The sequence below is a fragment of the Saccopteryx bilineata genome, chromosome 5, assembly GCF_036850765.1.
Source record: "Saccopteryx bilineata isolate mSacBil1 chromosome 5, mSacBil1_pri_phased_curated, whole genome shotgun sequence".
In the NCBI taxonomy this organism is placed as follows: domain Eukaryota; kingdom Metazoa; phylum Chordata; class Mammalia; order Chiroptera; family Emballonuridae; genus Saccopteryx; species Saccopteryx bilineata.
Window position 1 is genome coordinate 252,907,121 of NC_089494.1, and position 20,236 is coordinate 252,927,356.

Sequence of the window (20,236 nt, forward strand, 5' to 3'; positions counted from 1 at the left end):
GCATAGCGCCCCCTGACGCTGAGGCCCGGTCCTGCGACTGTGAGCTTTCACGTGCATTACAGGTTTCATTTGGTTCTCCCAACTCTCAAAATCAGGACAAAGGTAATTATCCTCAATTTACATATGCAAAATCTGGGGCTTAGAGAAGTTATGTGGTTTGCTCACACTGCCCTTAAGAGGCAGATCTGGGTTAGAACCTGGATTTCCCTGGAGCCGCACCTAGTGTTCTCTTTGCTGGTTTCTTTCTTTTTCGGTAACTCTTTACTGGGACACACAAACACCCCCCCCATCCCCGTCTAAGAAAAAGGAATACCACTCCAGATAATATTTTAATGAAAAAGAAAACAGGAGAGCAAAATGATAAGACATATGCGTTAGAGATGAAGGAAGAGCTCTATGGGCCCCTGGATCTTTCTCTTTCTCCTTCAGTCATCAACGACACGCCCAGTTCTGATTTGTCACTGGGCCTACTACGTGTGCTGCTACAGCTACGTGTTAGGTGCTGGTGATGGAAAAGGAGTAAGACACGGGACCTGCCTCCAAAGAATGTTATATTCTAGTGTAGCAATGGGCAAGGTCAAGATAAATATGAAAATGAGGGTAGAGGTTTAAAAAATACTATCATGGGAACACAAGGTGGGAGAACTGGAGCGGCTGAAGAACAGGGAGGAAATGCACGAGAGGCTGTCCGGACACGGCCAACCTGAGCCGATGCAGCCACCGTTTGTGAGGCGTCTAACGTGTGTTGGACCCAGGCGTGTGCTACCCTTCCCCTTCCAACAACCCTAGATGTGATTCTCCCTTTTTAATAAACGTGGAAACTAAGGTGCGGAGATGTTCATCCAGTTCCTTTCCAGTACCTTTTGCAGTGCTGTCCATTTCAAAAGTCTGCCATCATCCCATGCCAAAGTAACTCAATAGTTTCCAAATTTGTCTCTGATTCCAGCCGTCCTCCCTGATTACCTACCATGGTCTAGTGCAGAGGTCTCAAACTCAACTCAGCATGTGGGCCGCAGAGCAAGATCACAGCCATTCGGCGGGCCGCACTAGGTCTACAAAAGGCAACTGTTACGCAACACTTTTCTCACTGCAGTTGAAAACAAAAAAAAAATCAGTACAACAAGCACAATCGTACATGCAGTTTACTCAGTGTCACAAAACGACCAGAAACTGTAGTTCGCATCACAACTGCTGTTAACTAAGCTAATATCTAGCTAGGATGCTAGAGAAATGAAAAATACAAGTAGGCCCCTAGGCTTACTTAATTTTATCCAAAATATTTTGAACTTCGTGGATTAGTCTGCGGGCCGCACAAAATTGTTCGGCAGGCCGCGAGTTTGAGACCCCTGCCTTAAAGAATCCCCTTCCCCCTTCCCTGCTTCTTGCCTCACTTTAGCACTGAAGAGCACCTAATAATATATACCATTAACCTATTTTGTTACTGTTGATTGTCTCATTCCCCACTAGAATGTCATCTCCAGGGAGCAGCGGTTTTTGTGTTTTGTTCCCTGCTGTATCCACCGGGGGTGGGCCAGGGACTGTCCAGCAGTGGCACTGGATAAACACTCTCTGCATAGATGAGTGAGTGAGCGAGTGACTGACTGGTGTCCACCTCGCCTGGTGGCTCCAATGCAATTGACCAGTACCTGTCATAGGCATTCTGAAAGTTTACCCCTGAACAGTAGTTGTGTCCTACAAAAATTAGTTTCCCATTTGGGCTTCAGTACAGTTCAATTATTAGACATTTCAATGGGTTGAAAACAATTTTGTACACAGATTGTCAAAGTAGAAATTTTCCTTTAAGATGGACTTTTAAAAGAAGTTCATTAAGATTCAATTCTGAGAAAACAAGAGTGCGGCTCACTGTTATATGGATTTAGACATGTCGTGAGTGACAGCTCCCATATCTTGTCTCATTACTAACAGACCATAGACAGGTATTGGTCAAAGAGCCTGATGCCAGATTGTAATGGGTCAGTGTCTGTATTAGTAAAGAATTTGGGATATTATTTGATTAATTCATATATTTATAAATTATTAAAAACCATGGAATTTTTAAAGAAAAATTATGTTTACTATATATTTAAGAATCTGCCAGTGTATCGATAGGCAATAATGTCAAAGCTCTTAGTACAAATGCAAATCTTTATTTTTTTGATTACCTCAAATGAAAGTTATTACAGGTTACAAATTAGATATGGCTCTGCATTAAAAATGTATCCTTATATGAAAAATAACATTTTGGCATTAAAGAACATCTACTTAAGCACAATCCTTTGCAAATGATTCTTGTTACAAAATCTAAAGGGATTTGGAGAAAAATTACTTTTGCATGCTTAAAAATGATTTGGTTATTCATGCTAATTGAATGCGTAAGTCTAACAGTACCAGGCATAAATAGGTGAAATGAAATATTTTAAAGAATAGTGAGTTGACACTTAAAGAATTAATATCATGCACACAAATTGTATCTCACAGCGCTCCTAGGAAAGGACAAGAGACCTAAAGAAGAATGTCATACACAGTGGCTGGCAAATTTATGTTATGGCCATCCTCACACTTCTGTGAATTCATTTATTCAGGTTGCTGGTCTGAAAGCAACAGGTTTATCTCATTATGAGCTGTAACAATGATTGCTTCATAAATCACAATGCCCCACCATTTCCTGCAGGAAGATGCTTTGTCTCATCTGCAGAACCTCCTGCAATTTGTATTGTGTCAGGCGTTTAGTTTTCCCTGTTGCTTAGTGAGATGGTTTACTAAGCACAACCTGTTTGGTGTTCTGGATATCAGCACAGCTGGTAGAACAGAAGCTTCCTGTCTGTAAGGGATCAAGTCGGCCTGCTATAAAACAAGCCACGAAAATGCCCTTCCCTGGATTGTTACAGCAACTTTTTCAACTTCATATGTGGTGGAAGCTTCCACATGGACACTTAGCTCACCGAGCATTTTTAAAGCTCATAAGAATTGCAGTTTTCTGCTAATTGCAGCCTACTCCTGCTAATGGTGCAAGAATTTTGCACTTACTTTGGCTATACAAGGCACCCAGTATAAACAGCTGTTGAAAAAAATGAATGAATGAGCTCCGTTCAAAAGATCTAAGTCAACAAACATTTATTGAGCAGTAACTGTGGCCAAGGCACTTGAGGCACTTAGATGGGTTTGATGGACATAAAGAATATATTTTTGGCCCTGGCCGGTTGGCCTGGTGTGCAGGAGTCCCGGGTTTGATTCCCGGCCAGGGCACACAGGAGAAGTGCCCATCTGCTTCTCCACCCCTCCCCCTCTCCTTCCTCTCTGTTTCTCTCTTCCCCTCCTGCAGCCGAGGCTCCATTGGAGCAAAGTTGGCCTGGGCACTGAGGATGGCTCTGTGGCCTCTGCCTCAGGCACTAGAATGGCTCTGATTGCGGCAGAGCGACACCCCAGATGGGCAGAGCATTGCCCCTTATGAGCATGCCAGGTGGATCCCGGTTGGATGCTTACCGGAGTCTGTCTGACTGCCTCCCTGTTTCCAACTTAAGAAAAATACAAAAAAAAAAACAAGAATATATTTAAAAAAATTTTTTTTTTAGATTTTATTTATTGATTTTTAGAGAGAGGAGAGAAAGAAAATGAAAGAGAAGGAGAGAAAGAGAGGTGGGTGGAGAAGCAGAAAGTATCAACTCATTGTAGTTGCTTCCTGTATGTGCCTTGACCAGGCATGCCTAGGGTTTTGAACTGGTGACCTCAGTGTTCCAGGTTAACAATTTATCCATAGCACCACCACAGGTCAGGCTGTTTTTTTAAATTTTTTAAGTAACTCTATCATTGAATATCTAAAACAATACTTGTAAGAATGTCCAAGATGATTTATAAATGGCTTATTGAGTAGAAACTAGGATTCATGTATATTAACCTGCCTTACCATAGCAACAAGGCCATGAACTGTATATTCAAATGCTAGTTCTATACATTGTGCTTAAATTCAGGTTGGGAATAGGGATTTTTGGTGGGAAAGAGGAAATCAACCAGATTGATTTCAATCCTCAGATCTGACGTGATAATCAAATATTCTGAGATGGATGTGTATCAGTGTTTTTTTCAGTGACGTGGTTAACTGGCATCATCATTTTGGTCTAGATATAATTGGGTTAAGGACAGTGGACTAAGTCAGGAGTCCTCAGTGTGTAGCTGGACTATGCCCCAACCAAGGCATGTGACTCAATATTGTTCCTCTGTGAAATGTGGAACAAAGAGTCCTCACTTTTCTTTCTACTCTACTAATGTTCATGTCTAAGAGTTGGTATTGAGATGTCTTAATTTTATTACTGCCTCTGCCACTAACTAACTACATGAACTTAGCTAAGCCACTGAAAATACCTGCACTTACTGTCCACCTGGGACAAATACAGATAAATAGCTAAGTAATATCCAAGTTACTTTCCTAGCCTAAGAACCCACTAATTTTGTTCCCCAGCTGCAAATTTTCAACTTCAAAGGTAAAATGATAAGAAACTGAGGCAATCTCAGCTTAGTAAACTCAGTAACAAATTTTGTTATATGTAAGGACGTGTGAACAAAGAGGATCATCAGGTCATACGGGGGGGGGGGGGGGAGACAGATTACTGTTATATATTTTGAGCCCTGAATTGTACTTGAATCTAAATAGAATCCAGGATACCAGTTATTCAACCTTTTAGCAAATATTTACTGAGTATGTAAGAAGAACACATTTAGATGGAACCAGACCATTGAAATTTATGTGGACAGGAAACTTTTCAGGTGAAAATATATTACATCTGTAAAAAAAATTTATCGCCTGTATTTAAGGTAGTTGACATAAGAATGGCTTGTCTATGGAAGAAGAAGAAGAATATCTAACATTCACTGAACCTTTAATATGTGCCTAGGACTGGTCTATGCACCTTGCAGATAGTATCTCATTTAATCTTTTCTTGATGACCCTATGAAATGCATCCTGTTTTCATTTTATAAGAAACTGAGTCACAGAGAGGTGAAACAACTTGTCCAACTTTACGTAGTTAATATTTGATAGAGCTGAGATTCAAGTTCAGGTGGTCTGACTTCACTATGCTATTAACAACTGCTCCCCATACAGTATGCTGGGGCTGGGAAACTGGCTTAACTTCCAGGAGAATTGCCAAGGTCCATTTAAGAGAACAGGAAGTCCTCCGTACCGTATTAAGGCAAGCCTTGAGACTATACGTTCCTTTGGCCAAACTTTAAAGTTAGAGCAGCTCCATTTTAGCAGAATGGCAATTTTTTGTTCCCATGTTTGTTAAATTTTTAAAAATTATCAACATGATTTGTTCTGAGCCATTATTCATAGTGAATTCTGCTTGCTAAAGTAAAAGCATTCACCCTGATTGTATAAATAGGGTAACAAAGAACCCACTTGATGAAGCTCATTATAAAATATGCAAAAATATTTTTTTTTCTCCCTGAAAATAATTTAAACATACCACCTGTCAGCTCATATCTCCATAGGGCACTAAATAGTTCCAGAACTCTGGGTAAGAGTATTGTTGAAAGCAAAACAACTTTGTGAATAAAAATAAGCTGCCAATTCTTGATAACTCTGAAATGGAACTTCTCAACAATTGCTTTAATTTGGTTGCAATTAAATCCCTGGTTTCTTCTTGCATATTCAAGGCATTTCTTCTTGCAAAAATTAATACTTGGTGGACATCCAATCTAGATATAACAACTTCATATATTATTGAGACCCAATTGTAGTACCTATTTAGTTCATTGAAAACAGTGTTAACGATTCATATGTTTAAAAATAAGCAATTCCTCAGGTCATATTTAACAGTAAGAGGTGAAAGAAAACACCACCATCATTTTGAGAAACTGAGTGTACAATCTACCTGGTGAAATATATGGCCTTCAATATCGTTAACCACTGGGCTAAAACATTTAGGAAAAATAATTCATAAGTAGGCCATGGACACTTGGGAACTAGAAAAGAAGTTTATGTGACCTCTGACGTTCCTTATATGGGGAGGACAATTCTCTACTCCTGCTACTATGACTCAGTTTTTTGACAACCTTTAGAAAGCAATTCATAAAGTAAAAGGTGAATAGAACTTTTGTTAAAATTCCAATAAAAGTAAAGGTTAAAAGTTACAAAGTAGAAATGGATTTCCAACCGAAGATAAAAGGCTTTCACCAATGAGCTAAAAGGTTACATTTTTTTTTGTTGTTGTTAATATAAAAAAAAAATGGTTACACTAAAAGGCTAAAACCCAGGAGATGAAACATTTAAAATAATCAAGTAGAGCTGATCAAGGGTCAAGCAAAGAAGCACTTAATATTGAAAGCTGTGCAGTAAGAAAAGAAAAACAATAATAAGAAGTATTTACTTTTAAAATGAAAAAGCCAAAAGTTCAGAGAGTAAGGAGACAAAGGAGAAACAGGAGAAGAGGAAGGAAGGAAGAATTAGAGAGTAAAAACCCGCTAAGGAGAAGTGTTGGATTTCAGACTATTTAGTGTCCTTAGGCAGCACTGGGGACAGAGAGCCTTCATAACTGTCTATCATTATTCAGAGCCTCAAATCCCACCAGGACCCAGGCAGGGCAGTGGCTTCCTGTGGCTTGCAACCGGCATCTTTTAAGATCACACAATCCTCTTCCAAGGAGGGCACACACATTTCCCAAGTCACTGCTGTGTCACCTTTACTGGCTGCAGGGCTAGCCTGGATTTTTAGTCAGAAAGACCCAAGTTATGTCCCACTCCACTCCTTACTGACTGTATGACTTTGGACAGGTTTCTCAACCTCTCTGAGTCTCAGTAGCTTATCTAAATTGTAAAATTGATGAACGACAATAATAATGGCAATTCATCTCTGTTTCATTAGTAATGTTTCTATTATTTTACTTCTAACAATAGTCCCTGCTAAGCACTAAGCATTTCTCGTTGGGTCTCACTTAATTCTCCCAATCAGATATGGTACCATTACTCATCCCAGAGTCAGAAACATCACCCAACACTCCCATGTGTCTAGAACATTTCCAGCCAGAAAGTTAGAGATAATCTGTCGTGAATGGACTGTATGTAGGCAGCTCACTCCTGTGGATCTAAAATCACAGTCCTCTACCAAAAAGAGGGGCCAGCTGGTAGGAAAGCACAAGTTAAAGGAGAGAGAGTAAACTGTCCCCACTTGGACTTGGACATGCTGAGTTCTTATTGAGGATGTTGAAATGCTGACTTACTGATATCTCCTTCTCAACATTTCAGATTCGACAACATATGCACATTTTCTGTTCAATGCGTTTGACACAGATCACAATGGAGCTGTGAGTTTTGAGGTAAGTCTTAGACTTTTTCTTTAATGTGACTTGACTTTAGATACTGAAAGGGATTTAGTTTTTTTAGTTGGAAAATTTGAGCTTGATGTTTAAACTTTTATTTTCTTTTGGAGCTTTTTCTTTTTTTATTATTATTATTATGGTAAGAACACTCACCATGAGATCTACTCTCTTAACAAGTGTACAGGACATTACTGCTGACCACAAGTGCGAGGTGGTACAGCAGATCTCTAGAGCTCAGTGATCTTGCTTGACTGAAACGTTTTATGCCCGTTGATAGTAGCTCTCCAGTTACCCTGCCCCATCCCCTGGCAATCAGCATTCCACTCTAATTTATGAATCTGACTACTGTAAATACTTCACATAAGTGGAAGCATGCAGTATTCATGTTTCTATGGTGGCTAATTTCATTTAGTGTGATGTCCTCAGTGTTCATTCATGTTGTTGCATATTGAAGAATTTTGTTTTTCTTTTTAAGGGTGAATAGTATTCCATTATATGTATGTACCACATTTTCTTTATCTGTTCATCTATCCATGGACATTTAGTTGCTTCCATGTCCTGGCTAATGTGAATAGAGCTGTAATGAACATGAAAGGGCTAATGTCTTTGAGATCCCAATTTCAATTATTTCGGATAAATATTAGGAAGTAGGAATGCTGGATCATATGATAGTTCTATTTCTAACTTTTCTGAAGAACTTCTGTACTATTTTCCACTGTGGCTGCACCATTCTGCATTCCCGCCAACAGTGTGCAAGCTTTTCAAATCCTCATTATCCTTGTGAACACATCATCTTTCAGTTTTTTGATAATAGACATCCTGACAGGTGTGAGGTGATATCTTATTGTGATTTTAATTTGCATTTCCATTGACGATTAGTGACACTGAACGTTTTTTCATATACCTGTTGTATATCTTCTTCAGAGAAATACATGCCTGTTCAAGTCCTCAGCCCATTTTTTAAATTGCCTTACTAGATTTTATTTTTACTATTGAGTTACAGGAGTTTCTTATATATTTTGGAGAGAACCCCTTATCAGATATATACTTTATAAATATTTTCTTCTTTTCTATAAGTTGCCTTTTCACTTTGTTGTTTTCTTTGCTACATAGAAATTTTTTAATTTAACATAATTTGACTTATTTATTTTTTTGGTTGCCTGTGCTTTTTGAGTCATATCTATGAAATCATTGCCAAGACCAGTGTCATGAAGTTTCCCCCCATGTTTACTTCGTAGAGTTTAATGGTTTCAAGTCTTAATCCATTAGAAATGATAATTGCGTATAACATAAGGAAAAGATCAAGTTAGGGTCTGTATATCCACTCTTCCTAACCCCAGCTGTTGAAGAGGCTATCTTTTTTCTTTCTCCTTTGTGTATTTTTTTTTTTCTGAAGTTGGAAATGGGGATGCAGTCAGACAGACACCCGTATGCGCCCAACCGGAATCCACCCAGCATACCCACCAGGGGGCGATGCTCTGCCCATCCAGGGCGTCACTCTGCCACAATCAGAGCCATTCTAGCGCCTGAGGCAGAGGCCACAGAGCCATCCTCAGCGCCCGGGCCCTCTTTGCTCCAATGGAGCCTCGGCTGTGGGAGGGGAAGAGAGAGACAGAGAGAAAGGATAGGGGGAGGGGTGGAGAAGCAGATGGGCGCTTCTCCTGTGTGCCCTGGCCGGGAATCGAACCAGGGACTCCTGCATGCCAGGCCGATGCTCTACCACTGAGCCAACCAGCCAGGGCCCTCCATTGTGTATTCTTGATACTTTTATCAAAGATCAGTTGACTGTATATGCACAGATATATTTCTGAGTTCCCTATTCTATTCTACTGCTCTAGATGTCTGTCTTTATGCAAGTTCCATAATGTTTTGATTACTACAACTTTGTAATATATATACAATTTTTTTTTTTTTAACAGAGACAGAGAGAGTCAGAGAGAGGGATAGATAGGGACAGACAGACAGGAACGGAGAGAGATGAGAAGCATCAATTTTTTTGTTGTGGCTCCTTAGTTATTCAGTGATTGCTTTTTCACATGTACCTTGACCATGGGGCTACAGCAGACCGAGTAACCCCTTGCTCAAACCAGCAACCTTAGGTCCAAGCTGGTGAGCTTTGCTCAAACCAGGTGAACCTGCACTCAAGCTGGCGACCTCAGGGTCTCGAACCTGGATCCTTCACATCCCAGTTCGACGCTCTATTCACTGCGCCACCACCTGGTCAGGTTGTAATATATTTGGGTAGTATGGACATTTTAACAATTTTAACCCTTCTAATTCATTAACTTTCCATTTGTTTGTGTCTTCTTTAACTTTGTTCATAAGTGTTTTGTAGTTTTTGATATAAAAGTCTTTCACCTCCTCAGTTACATTTATTTCTAAGTAACTTATTCTATTCTTTTTGGTGCTATTGTAAATGGGATTGTTTTCCTAATTTTGTTTTAGATAGTTCATTGTTAGCGCATAGAAATGGCATTGATTTTCTTTGTGTTGCTTTTGTCTTTTATTACTTAATTGAATTTGTTTATTGGTTCTAGTGATTCTTTGGTGAACTCTTTAGGATTTTATATATATGAGATCGTGTTACCTGATTTCCTTTTCCTGCCTAGTTCCTCTGGCTAGGACTTCCAGAACTATGTTGAAGAGAAGTGCCAAGAGTGGGTATCCTTGTCTGGCTCCTGATCTTAGAGGAAAGCTTTCAGTTGTTCACCATTTAGCATGATGTTAGCTGTGTTCTTTTGATATATGGTCTCTATTATGTCAAGGTACTTTTATTTTATTTCTAGTTTGTTGAGAGTTTTTATCATGGATTTGTGTTGAATTTTGTCAGAGGTTTGTTTGTTTTTTGTTTGTTTTGTTTTTGCTGATCTTTTGGAATGAGCAGGTGTTTTTTATCCTTTACTTTGTTAATGTGGTATGTCACATTTATTGATTTTCATATGTTGAACCATCTCTTCATCCAGGAATAAATCATAGTTGGTCATGGTGTACATAGTTCTTTTAATGTGCTATTGGATTTGGTTTGCTAGTATTTTGTTGATGATTTTTGCATCTATATTTATCAGGAGTCTATGCCTGCAGTCTTCTTTTCTTGTGATGTTGTTGTCTGGCTTTAATCCTATGCTGTTCTCATAGATGAATTTGGAAGTATTCCTCACTCATCAGGTTCTTTTTGGAAGAGTTTGAAAATGATTGGTGTTAGTTCTTTAAATATTTGGCAGAAATCACCAGTGAAACCATCTGGTTCTAGGCTTCTCTTTGTTGGGAGGTTTTTGATTACTGATTCAATCTCCTAATTACAGGTCTGTGCAGACGTCTTTTTCCTTTTTTGCTTCATGAGTCAGTCTTGATAAGTTTTATGTTTTTGGAAATTTACCTATTTTTTTCTAGGTTATCCAGACTGTTGGCATAGAATTGTTTATACTAGTCTCTTATAATTTCTTTTTATTTCTGAAGCCTTAATTGTAACCTCTCCTCTTTCATTTATGATTTATTCATTTGAGCCTTCTATGTTTATTTTCTTAGTCTAGTGAAGGGTTTGTCAATTTTATTTATTTTTTCAAAGTATCAACTGAGTTTCATTGTTTGTTTGTTTTCCCATTCTTCTATTTTATTTCTCCTCTGATCTTTGTTATTTCTTCTTCTTTGGCTAATTTTAAGCTCAGTTTGTTCATTTGCTACCTCCTTGAGGTTTAAAATTACATTGTTTATTTGAGATATTTCTTCTTTTTTCATGTTGGTGTTGATTGCTATAAACTTCCCTCCTAGTACTGCTTGATAATATTTTAGCACACAAAAAAATAAATAAATTAAAGTCCAACAATGGATCCTTGCCTTTATTGTGTGTCACAAAGCTGACCTTGTATTTCAGAAGAAGTACAAATTACAGCACACATTTAGTTTGCTTTCTTATATTATATACCTGTTTGTACAAGAAAAATACATTTTCCCAATTACATGCCGATAATCCCAGAAAGCAAACAATTGAACTATCCTGGAGGGCATCTACTATGGGTCAATGACTGTGGTAGGTCTTGGAAATACAGAGTGATGAAGTTAAAACCCTGCCTTCTAAAGCCCAGTAAGTGGGAGAGCAAAAAAGAAACGAAATCTAGCAGCATGCTGTATTCACCAGCCTGACAATTCTACGAGGAAATTCCTTTTCAAATTATGTGCTTTAAAGGAGCTGTATTTAATTTTGTTTATGAAATGCTATATATAAACATGAATAGGATGAAATATGTCTTGGATAGTCACAGAGCTAAATATATCTAATAATTTATATATTTTATTAGATAGTCTTTAAATATTTTATTTTATAACCATATATAAAAGCTATTATTTCATATTTATATTTTATTTATATTATACAATGTTTATATATTTAGCCATATGAATATTTAGAACACATTTACACATATTTCATTCTAATGTTTATATATAGTATTTCATGAACAAACTTGCATGGTATACCTATACATATAGTGATTACATTCATATGGTATATAGCATACATAGATAGTAGTATATTTAAGAGAGAAGAAACCAAATATTAACTGTGATCAGCTGTGAAGACTATTGCTTTGTTGTTAGGAAAACTTATGGGTTGAATGTATACTCACCTATTTTCTTATTATTCTCTATGGCCATGCCTGGTCTCTGGGAGAATATAGCTGTCCACTATTTCACTTTGTAATTAATTCCAGTTTTTCTTTTTTGTGTGTGACAGAGACAGAGAGAGGGACAGATAGGGACAGACAGATAGGAAGGGAGAGATGAGAAACATCAATACTTTGTTGAGGCACCTTAGTTGTCATTGACTGCTTTCTCATATGTGCCTTGACCGGGGGGCTACAGCAGACTGAGTGACCCCTTGCTTAAGCCAGTGACCTTGGGTTCAAGCTGGTGCTCAAACCAGATGAGCCCGCGCTCAAGGCAGCCACTTTGGGGTTTCGAACCTGGGTCTTCTGCGTCCCAGTCAGACGCTCCATCCACCGTGCTACCACCTGCTCAGGCTCCAGTTTTTCTTTTTAATATACATGTAATGTTGTGATTTATAAGAAATACATATTTGGTCTTCGTCCCTGGTCTCTTGCAAGGATCTGGATCTAAACATACAGTATCTTTTGTTATGTTAATGGGGTTTTTTTTGTTTGCTTGTTTGTTTCTTGTTTTTGTTTTTGTTTTTACCAGCTTAAGGATGGAGGTTGGTTGCCCAAAATACCAACCATGTGATCAGAGGGTTAAAACTTTCAATCCCACCCCCTCACCTGTGTGGAGGGGAAAGGGGTAGGATGTTGAATTTGATCACCAAGGGCCTGATTTAATCAATCATTATGATATAATGAAGCCTCCATAAAAAACCCCAAAGGGCGAAGTTCAAAGAGCTGCCGGGTTGGTGGGCACACGAGATCTGGGGAGAGAGGGGTGCTGGGAGAGGCTGTGGCCCCTTCCCTTCCCACGTGCCTTGCCTGGTGCATCTATCTCTTCCACCAGGATGTTTCGGCAGTGTATCCTTTTATATCAACTGGCCACCTGGTAAGTAAAATGTTTCTCTGAGTTCTGTTGGCTGGTCTAGCACAGTAATAGAACCCCAACGGGCGACTGTTGGAACCTTCCATCTGTAGCCCAGCAGTCCGGAGCACAGGTGGCAACCGGGACCTGCACTTGACCTCTGAAGTGTGCGAGGAGGCAGTCTTGTAGGACCGAGCCTTTCGCCCTGCCATCTGGCTCTGCGTTTCCACCTCCAGGGTGAAAGTGTCATAACTGAGTCTAACCGCAGGATACCCGGCTGGTGTTAGAGAATTGCTTAGTCCTCCCCTCACCCCCCCCCCCCCCACACACACACACACATTGGAATCAGGTGCGATTCCACACTGTTAATATGGATAATGGAAAGAAGGTGATGTGGGGGTACACTCTCTGCAAGTAGGGGAGTAGTGAGTCTTACATGTCAGCGGCAGTCTCAGTGAATGTCACGATAAAGGAAAGCAGATAATGGGATGGGTTCGACAGAGAAAGGTCACGGTGGGGTCTTGGGGAGCCTGCCCGTGGACTTGCGTGACTAGGTCTGAAGGACAAGCAGGAGCTAGGGGTGCAGCCGAGGCAGAGCAGAGTCAATAGGGCCCCAGGAGGAGGAAGCGTGTGTACACCCCCTACGATAGAATACACAGCGGGAGAGCCATCGGGGAAGCCCGGCAGGATGCAGAGGCCAGATCTGAGCGTCTGAGCGTCTGAAGCAGACACTGAGGAGGCGGGGCTGTGGTGCGGAGCGGGATTCCGTGCAGCGTTCCCAGCAGAGAACTTACGGGGTCAGGGGTGCATCTGTAGGGAAGGGAAGAGCAGCAGCTGGCGGTGGCCCAGTAGGAGGTATGGACTAAGAAGACCGCTGTGGTCAAGACCCGGGCAGTGGGCTCAAATGTGGTAGCAGCAGTTCGTGGAGGGACAGGGGGACATGTGAGTGTCATAGGTGCCAGGCCCCCACGGCTAGCAGCTTACAGTCACCCCATGATAATGTTGCATCGCTGTTTACTGCACTTTACCTAAAGATTAATTTCAGCACAGTCTTACTGCAGCTATTCTACAGAAGTCGAAGTTTCCTGTTCACCTAATGATATCTTTCCTAGGTAGTCTGCAGAAAATGAGTAGGGCCCAAACTACTAGTGATTTTCTTACATGAAATTACGTATGTGACAGAAACGTATCATCAATTACCTATAGCACATTGTATCTAAGTTTACATGTAAATTTAGTCTGGTGTTCATTAACATGGGACCATGCATAACATTACTGTGATAATATCTATGCAAAATGCCAGTAATTACGATGAATGGCAGTTGTAATTTGGGAAATTAATTATAATGGCTATATACTGCAAGGAGGCTGGTAAATGTCTTTCTTTTAAAGGCAAACTAATGGCTAAATTAATAAGCGTTCTATTAAAATCAAATTTAACACTGGGCTATTGTAGTTAAGTTTCTAAAATTATTAGCTACCTGAGAAGTCTCTAGAAAACAGGAGTGATCAGGCAGTGAACATATTTTGAGTAGCAGTGGCACCTGAGAGGTACAGTGGAGACCGCTCTGACCCCACACTAAAGGGAAACAGACTTTTCTACTCAATTTGCCTAGAGACTGAAGCGGGCAGTGAATGAAACAGGAGGGGTCCTACAACCAGATACGACTGGATCTAAGCCCCACTTTGCACCCCAGTGACTGTGAGGCCCTCTGGACACCAGCATTCAGATCCGTAAACCACCATCAAGCGAAGCTACTTCACAGGATAATGTAAAAACGAACAAGTAATGATGACAGTCCAGGGCTCGGCTCAGGACCCGGCACCACATATGTGCTTAATATTTATTAGACATTAACCAGGGCAGTCATTACAGGGAAGGGTTTTCAAACAGAGCCAGGGAATAATGACATTGGGCATCTTATGTTAAAAAGCAGCCTATATCATTGAACATATTCAAGCAAAAGCTAGGTGATTGCTCTGTCTGTGATGCTGTGAAAGGTAGCTCTGCATCGGACTTTATTATCAACCGTGACTGTCTTTCAGTCACTGTACTACATGTTTAAAAATAACATTACCAAAAATATGCTGCTCACAAAAATTAGAGAATATTTCAAAATGAATATGAAGCGATAAAAAAAAGCATTTGATTTTTTTTTATTAAACAAGAACATCAGAAAAGCAAATGACAAGTCAAAGAAAGTTGTTCCATTATGCAAATGAGATGCAAAACCAACTTTTATTTCATTGGTGAAAAGGCACTATACAGAAGGCTGAAAGTACTGGAGTGTCTGCACGTTCCCTGATCCCCTAATTTTTGTGAGCAGTGTAATAGCCACACACAATAATACTAACTGATCCTTCTTTAACAATCATGAGCCAGGCCTTGTGCTGAGGGAACTACATATACTAACTTATTTAATCTTTCTAGGTACTATTACTTCCTCTTTTTAGCAAGGAATCACAGAATAGTTAAGCAACCTGTCCAAGATAACACAGCTAGAAAGTAGGAGAACCAAGATTCAGTATCAGGTAGTCTGGCCCCAGAATGCACCTCTTAACAACTGTGCTAATCTGTCTGTGAGGGGTGTTGAAAGGTCTCTAGCCTGATCTGAAATGCAGGGCCAGCTATATGTTGTCATTCAGAGTCTTGCAGATTCAGAAAGGCAAGGCTGTGCATATATTCTGTATTTTTTATATCTCCAGCAGGGTCTGCAGCAGGCGTCCCCAAACTATGGTCCGCGGGCCGCATGCGGCCCCCTGAGGCCATTTATCCGCCCCCCCACCCCGCCGCACTTCCGGAAGGGGCACCTCTTTCATTTGTGGTCAGTGAGAGGAGCACTGTATGTGGCGGCCCTCCAACGGTCTGAGGGACAGTGAACTGGCCCCCTGTGTAAAAAGTTTGGGGACCCCTGCAGCATGCTGCAATCAAATGTGTGATACGTGTGCAGCAAAAATATGACGAATGATGTATGTGGCAGAGCCTACTACTGATCCCCAACATCCATGTGCTCTACTTTGTGATCACATGATGAGGCCATAATCCCAGCCCATCCTGCAGTTTGGTGGGCTGTGACTAAGTTTTTAACCAGGCGGTGTGGGTGGAAGTGACCACATCTCCTCCCTCTCTGTTTCCATCTGTAGAGACTGTGAGGTCACATGTTTCAGTTAGCCTCACAACAAAGCAGAGGGAGCCTGGATCCCTGAATGACTGCATGGAAGAGAGCTCCCTCCCCACACACGTTTCCCTGTTTGTGAGTGACAAATAGCTTATACTGTACTTAGCCAATAGGATGTGCAAGTGTTGATACAGCTGTTAACCTCCTCTGATTAATGCAGTAGAAGTAGACAGATTAGATGGTAGATAGACAGGTTAGATAGATAGAGATAAATAGAAATAGCTTCATGATAGTCCACTTCAGGTTTTGACACCAGATAAGTTGTGGCACCAAAATTTACCATCTTTCTCTGTCTTCACAATAGTATTTGTGTATGTGTGTGTGTGTGTTTTGTTGTTGTTGTTGTTTATAAAAATAATTTTTGTTAATCCAAATTCGGAGGGACCCGAATTATGGAAGACAGAAGCAAGGTCCGTCGTTTACACATTAAAGCTTTATTGTCTAGCTTGGCCAAGCGGCGGGAACTCCGACAGAAATCTGACGGAGAGCGCGCCGGCCCTTTGTTCTACTTAGTTTTTATAGTTTTGTAAGTGGGAAGTACAGAAGCAAAAATTGTAATTAGGAGCCCCTTACCGCTATTGGTTATAGTCATATGTCCTTTAACATGATAGGACCACGTTCAATTTGCAAACCATACATCATTTTGGAGAAAACAAAATTTACAAGTCAATACAACGGTAGAAAGATGTCTCTTTACATATTAAAGGCTTTCCTATATTATCTAGTGTTTATCTGCTATCTCTCTGTCCAGAGTCACACACGCATTTACATAGGAGAGGTAGTTTCAGTGGGGACAAATGCCCGCAAATGGCTCATTGCTATAAGAAAAGGTTTATTTTGGATTTTCTCTTCCTGCACCTGGCTAGCCATTCACCCCTTTCCCCACAGGTGTGGTGGAATGTCTGGGAATTCATGTTTCCTTCCCTTTTCATTTACAATACAATGGCAAGAGCCATCCTAGTTATGCTAATCACACAGTACAGAGACTATTCTCACAATTTCTCTTAACCCAAATTAATAAAATGTTCTCCAAGCCTCCTAAAATATTAATATTAATTCTGTAGCCTTTGGTACTTTACAACACCTGCGGGTGAAATGGCTCAGTGGCTCCTCAATTTTGGATGGGGGTGATGAATTGCAGGTAAAAAAAGAAGGACTTGTATTACTAGCCACATGTGAGTGATGAGGAACCCCAGACCTATGGAGGTTAAGTGACTTGTCCAAAGTACAATCAATGGCAGAACCAGGTTGAACCCCAGCTTTTCCTAAGTCTCTAAAACCTATCATTTTAACTAGGGCTCAGCAAACTTTTCTGAAAGACTAAATATGTTTAACTTTGCCAGACATGTACTCTCTACTGTATCTACTCAGTTCTGCTGTTCTAGCACAAAAGCAACCACAGACAAATTCTAAGTATTAATAAATGGGTATAGCTGTGTTCCAATAAAACTTTATTTACAAAGACAGGGGGTGGGTCAGATCCCTGGGCCATAGATTTACGGTCCCCATTCTCCACCATGACAACAGGCCTCCCACAAACGAGAGACCGAGCCATGTTTGCAAGATTATGTTTAAGATAAGCTTCTATAATTTAATTCCCGAGTATCATCACCAGTTTTTACAATTACCCCTGAGGAATCCATCCAATCCACAAAGATCAGATCATGGGCTTTGAGCCAGAAGTCTGGATTCAATTTCTGGTTCCACTGCTCACTGGCTACATCCAGTGGTGGGATTCAAATAATTTAACAACTGGTCCTCACTTGCAATTTTTTTTCACCTGTGGACTGAATGAACATTACTACGGGTGCTTAGAATATGCTGTTGCTCAGGTGAATGATAAGAAAGAATAAGGAATGTAAATTTGTGATTTCTACATTGGGTGGCTGCTCAGGCGCCTACCTTAGAGAGAACCCTGATTACGAGTCCCATTTTAACAACCGGTTCGCCAAAAGCAACAAAAAGTAGGTATTGATTTAGCCGAACTGGTGTGGACCGGCTGAATCCCACCACCGGCCATGTCCCTTGGCTCAGTCACGTATTTCCTCTGAGCCTCCATCTGTAATATAAAGACAACAAGACCTGTTCCCTATGATTGCCTGAGGCTGGCATGAAATAATAACATGGAAATTGCCTAACACAGGGCCCCCACACACATCAAGAAACTGTAGTCATTGTTGCTATTAAACTGCAGGGTTCCAGGGATCTTTAACCCAAGAATTCTACTTCTTTCCTAAGGAAATAAATCAAAGTAATGGGAAATAGAGAAAAATGTTTACCACAGCATCATTTATAATGAAGAAAAATGTTTATTCATTTATATATCCAGCAGTAGGAAGGAGGGAAGGACAGTTAAATAAATTACAATATATTAGTATGACAAAGCAGTGTTTCAGACTCCAGATCGCAACCATTAGTAGGTGATAAAATAAATTTAGAGATTAATTACAAGAATCTTTAAAATTTAATAGAAAAAAATAGAAATAGAGTCATAACTTTAGTTTCTGTTGTATAATTTATGTACGTGTGTGTGTGTGTGTTTGCAAGTGTGTACTAGGCTGCCTTCTAAAATATAATTCTTAGTCTGGTTTTTAGTCTAAAAATGTTTAAGTGTTCAAAATCACGTAATCGTATTTTATTAGATTAAGCCATATAAAATTACTATACTTGACAAATATGGTCAAAAACATCAGCAGTCTCATATGGTTCAATCTAATATGTAGTTATTTAAATGATGTTACAATATATTTTCAGTGATGTGGGGAAATGCTCATAATTTTAAGTGAAATATACAGAATTTTATATATGCCATGTGACCATTACTATAAATATATGCTAAGCTATGCATTAAAAAAGGAACGGAAATGTGAGTAGGTGATAGGGTTATTTGTTATTGCAATTTTCTCTAGTACAGTTTTCTGTATTTTTACATAAATCTAGCATTATGTTTATGTATAGATTCATTATAATTTGTATTTATGATTTTGTTTAAAAACTCATTAACGTTTCATGGCCTCCAGTGAAATCAAACCAAAGAACTCTCTTCTAATTTAATTTGATATGGCTGTAATCACTTATCAAGACACTGAATAACTAAGTAGACAGCATTGTGTACATTATGTCTTCTACGTGATAAAAACCCAACTACAGATCTTGGAAGATATACCGTATTTTTTGATCCATAAGACACACCTGACCATAAGACACACCTAGGGTTTTAAGGAGGAAAATAAGAAAAAAAAAATTCTGAACCAAATGGTGTGTTAAAGTATTTAATAAAATACCGTATTTTTCACTCCATAAGACACATGGGCATTTTCCCCTCCACTTTGGGGACAGGGGGAAGTGCATCTTATAGAGCAAAAAATACAATACTTATTATTTTTTTAGACATGTTGATACCTTTTATTAGTTCCAAACAAAAGCAAAGTTCAGGTCATACCCAAAATTATAATTTCAAATACTTTAAATAGTAGCTTAATCACTGTGGAAGTTCAACCCCAAACAGGAGAGGCCACACCAAAGCAAACTAATTACCTTAAAAAAAGTTTATGGAAATATATAAGCAAGCATAAAATAAGAAATATACTAAACACGTGCATAACTTTCCCTACTGAATCTGCCACTGCCTAGCTAAATTAAGCTCTTTATCCTTTGGTTGAGTCACTTAATGTTGTTTCCCCATCTGTAAATAGGACTGTTTTTGGCAAATACCCGAAATGCATGATTTTAAGCCATAGTGCTCTTTGGCACGTGGGAGGCAGGAGGACTAATGTTCCCGCCTAGTAATGAGCACTAATGCACTAAGAAAGGGCTTGCAGATCAATAATGAAGTTCTTACTAGGGAAGACTAGGTTGTTCTAAAGTCCTATGTCCTTGTCTTTCTTTTGCTTGATTATAAGAGAATAGAAACCAGAATTTGGTACCCACCTCCCTTATCATTTTTGCACAATATGCAGCATTCTCTCACAGATAAAACTAGGGTAACTGTGCAAATTACCTTCGAGATTTGTTTTGTTTTCTTTATTTAACTTTGCAACTCCTGCTTGGCAGATTTCAATCACCATTCAGAAAAGCATGGAGCAAAACCATAGAAGACACATTGATTTTCTCATTTCCTTTAGCACAAGAAAGCATTCCTTTTTGAATTAACTATTTATTGATATCATCCTGAAAGATGGTAAATTATAAGGGAGAGGGGAACTCAAGGTTCATAGCTATTTTTTATTG

At 39.5% G+C, this 20,236-nt stretch overlaps 1 protein-coding gene across 4 annotated transcripts in view; it reads left to right on the forward strand.

Moving 5' to 3' along the window:
- KCNIP4 (potassium voltage-gated channel interacting protein 4) overlaps positions 1 to 20,236 on the forward strand; it is a 1,009,396-nt gene that overhangs the window by 976,928 nt on the left and 12,232 nt on the right. For all 4 annotated transcript variants that reach the window (XM_066280672.1, XM_066280675.1, XM_066280674.1 and 1 more), the window contains one exon: positions 7,240 to 7,310. In XM_066280672.1, the coding sequence (XP_066136769.1) occupies positions 7,240 to 7,310 (71 nt within the window). The remainder of the gene's footprint in view (positions 1 to 7,239; positions 7,311 to 20,236) is intronic.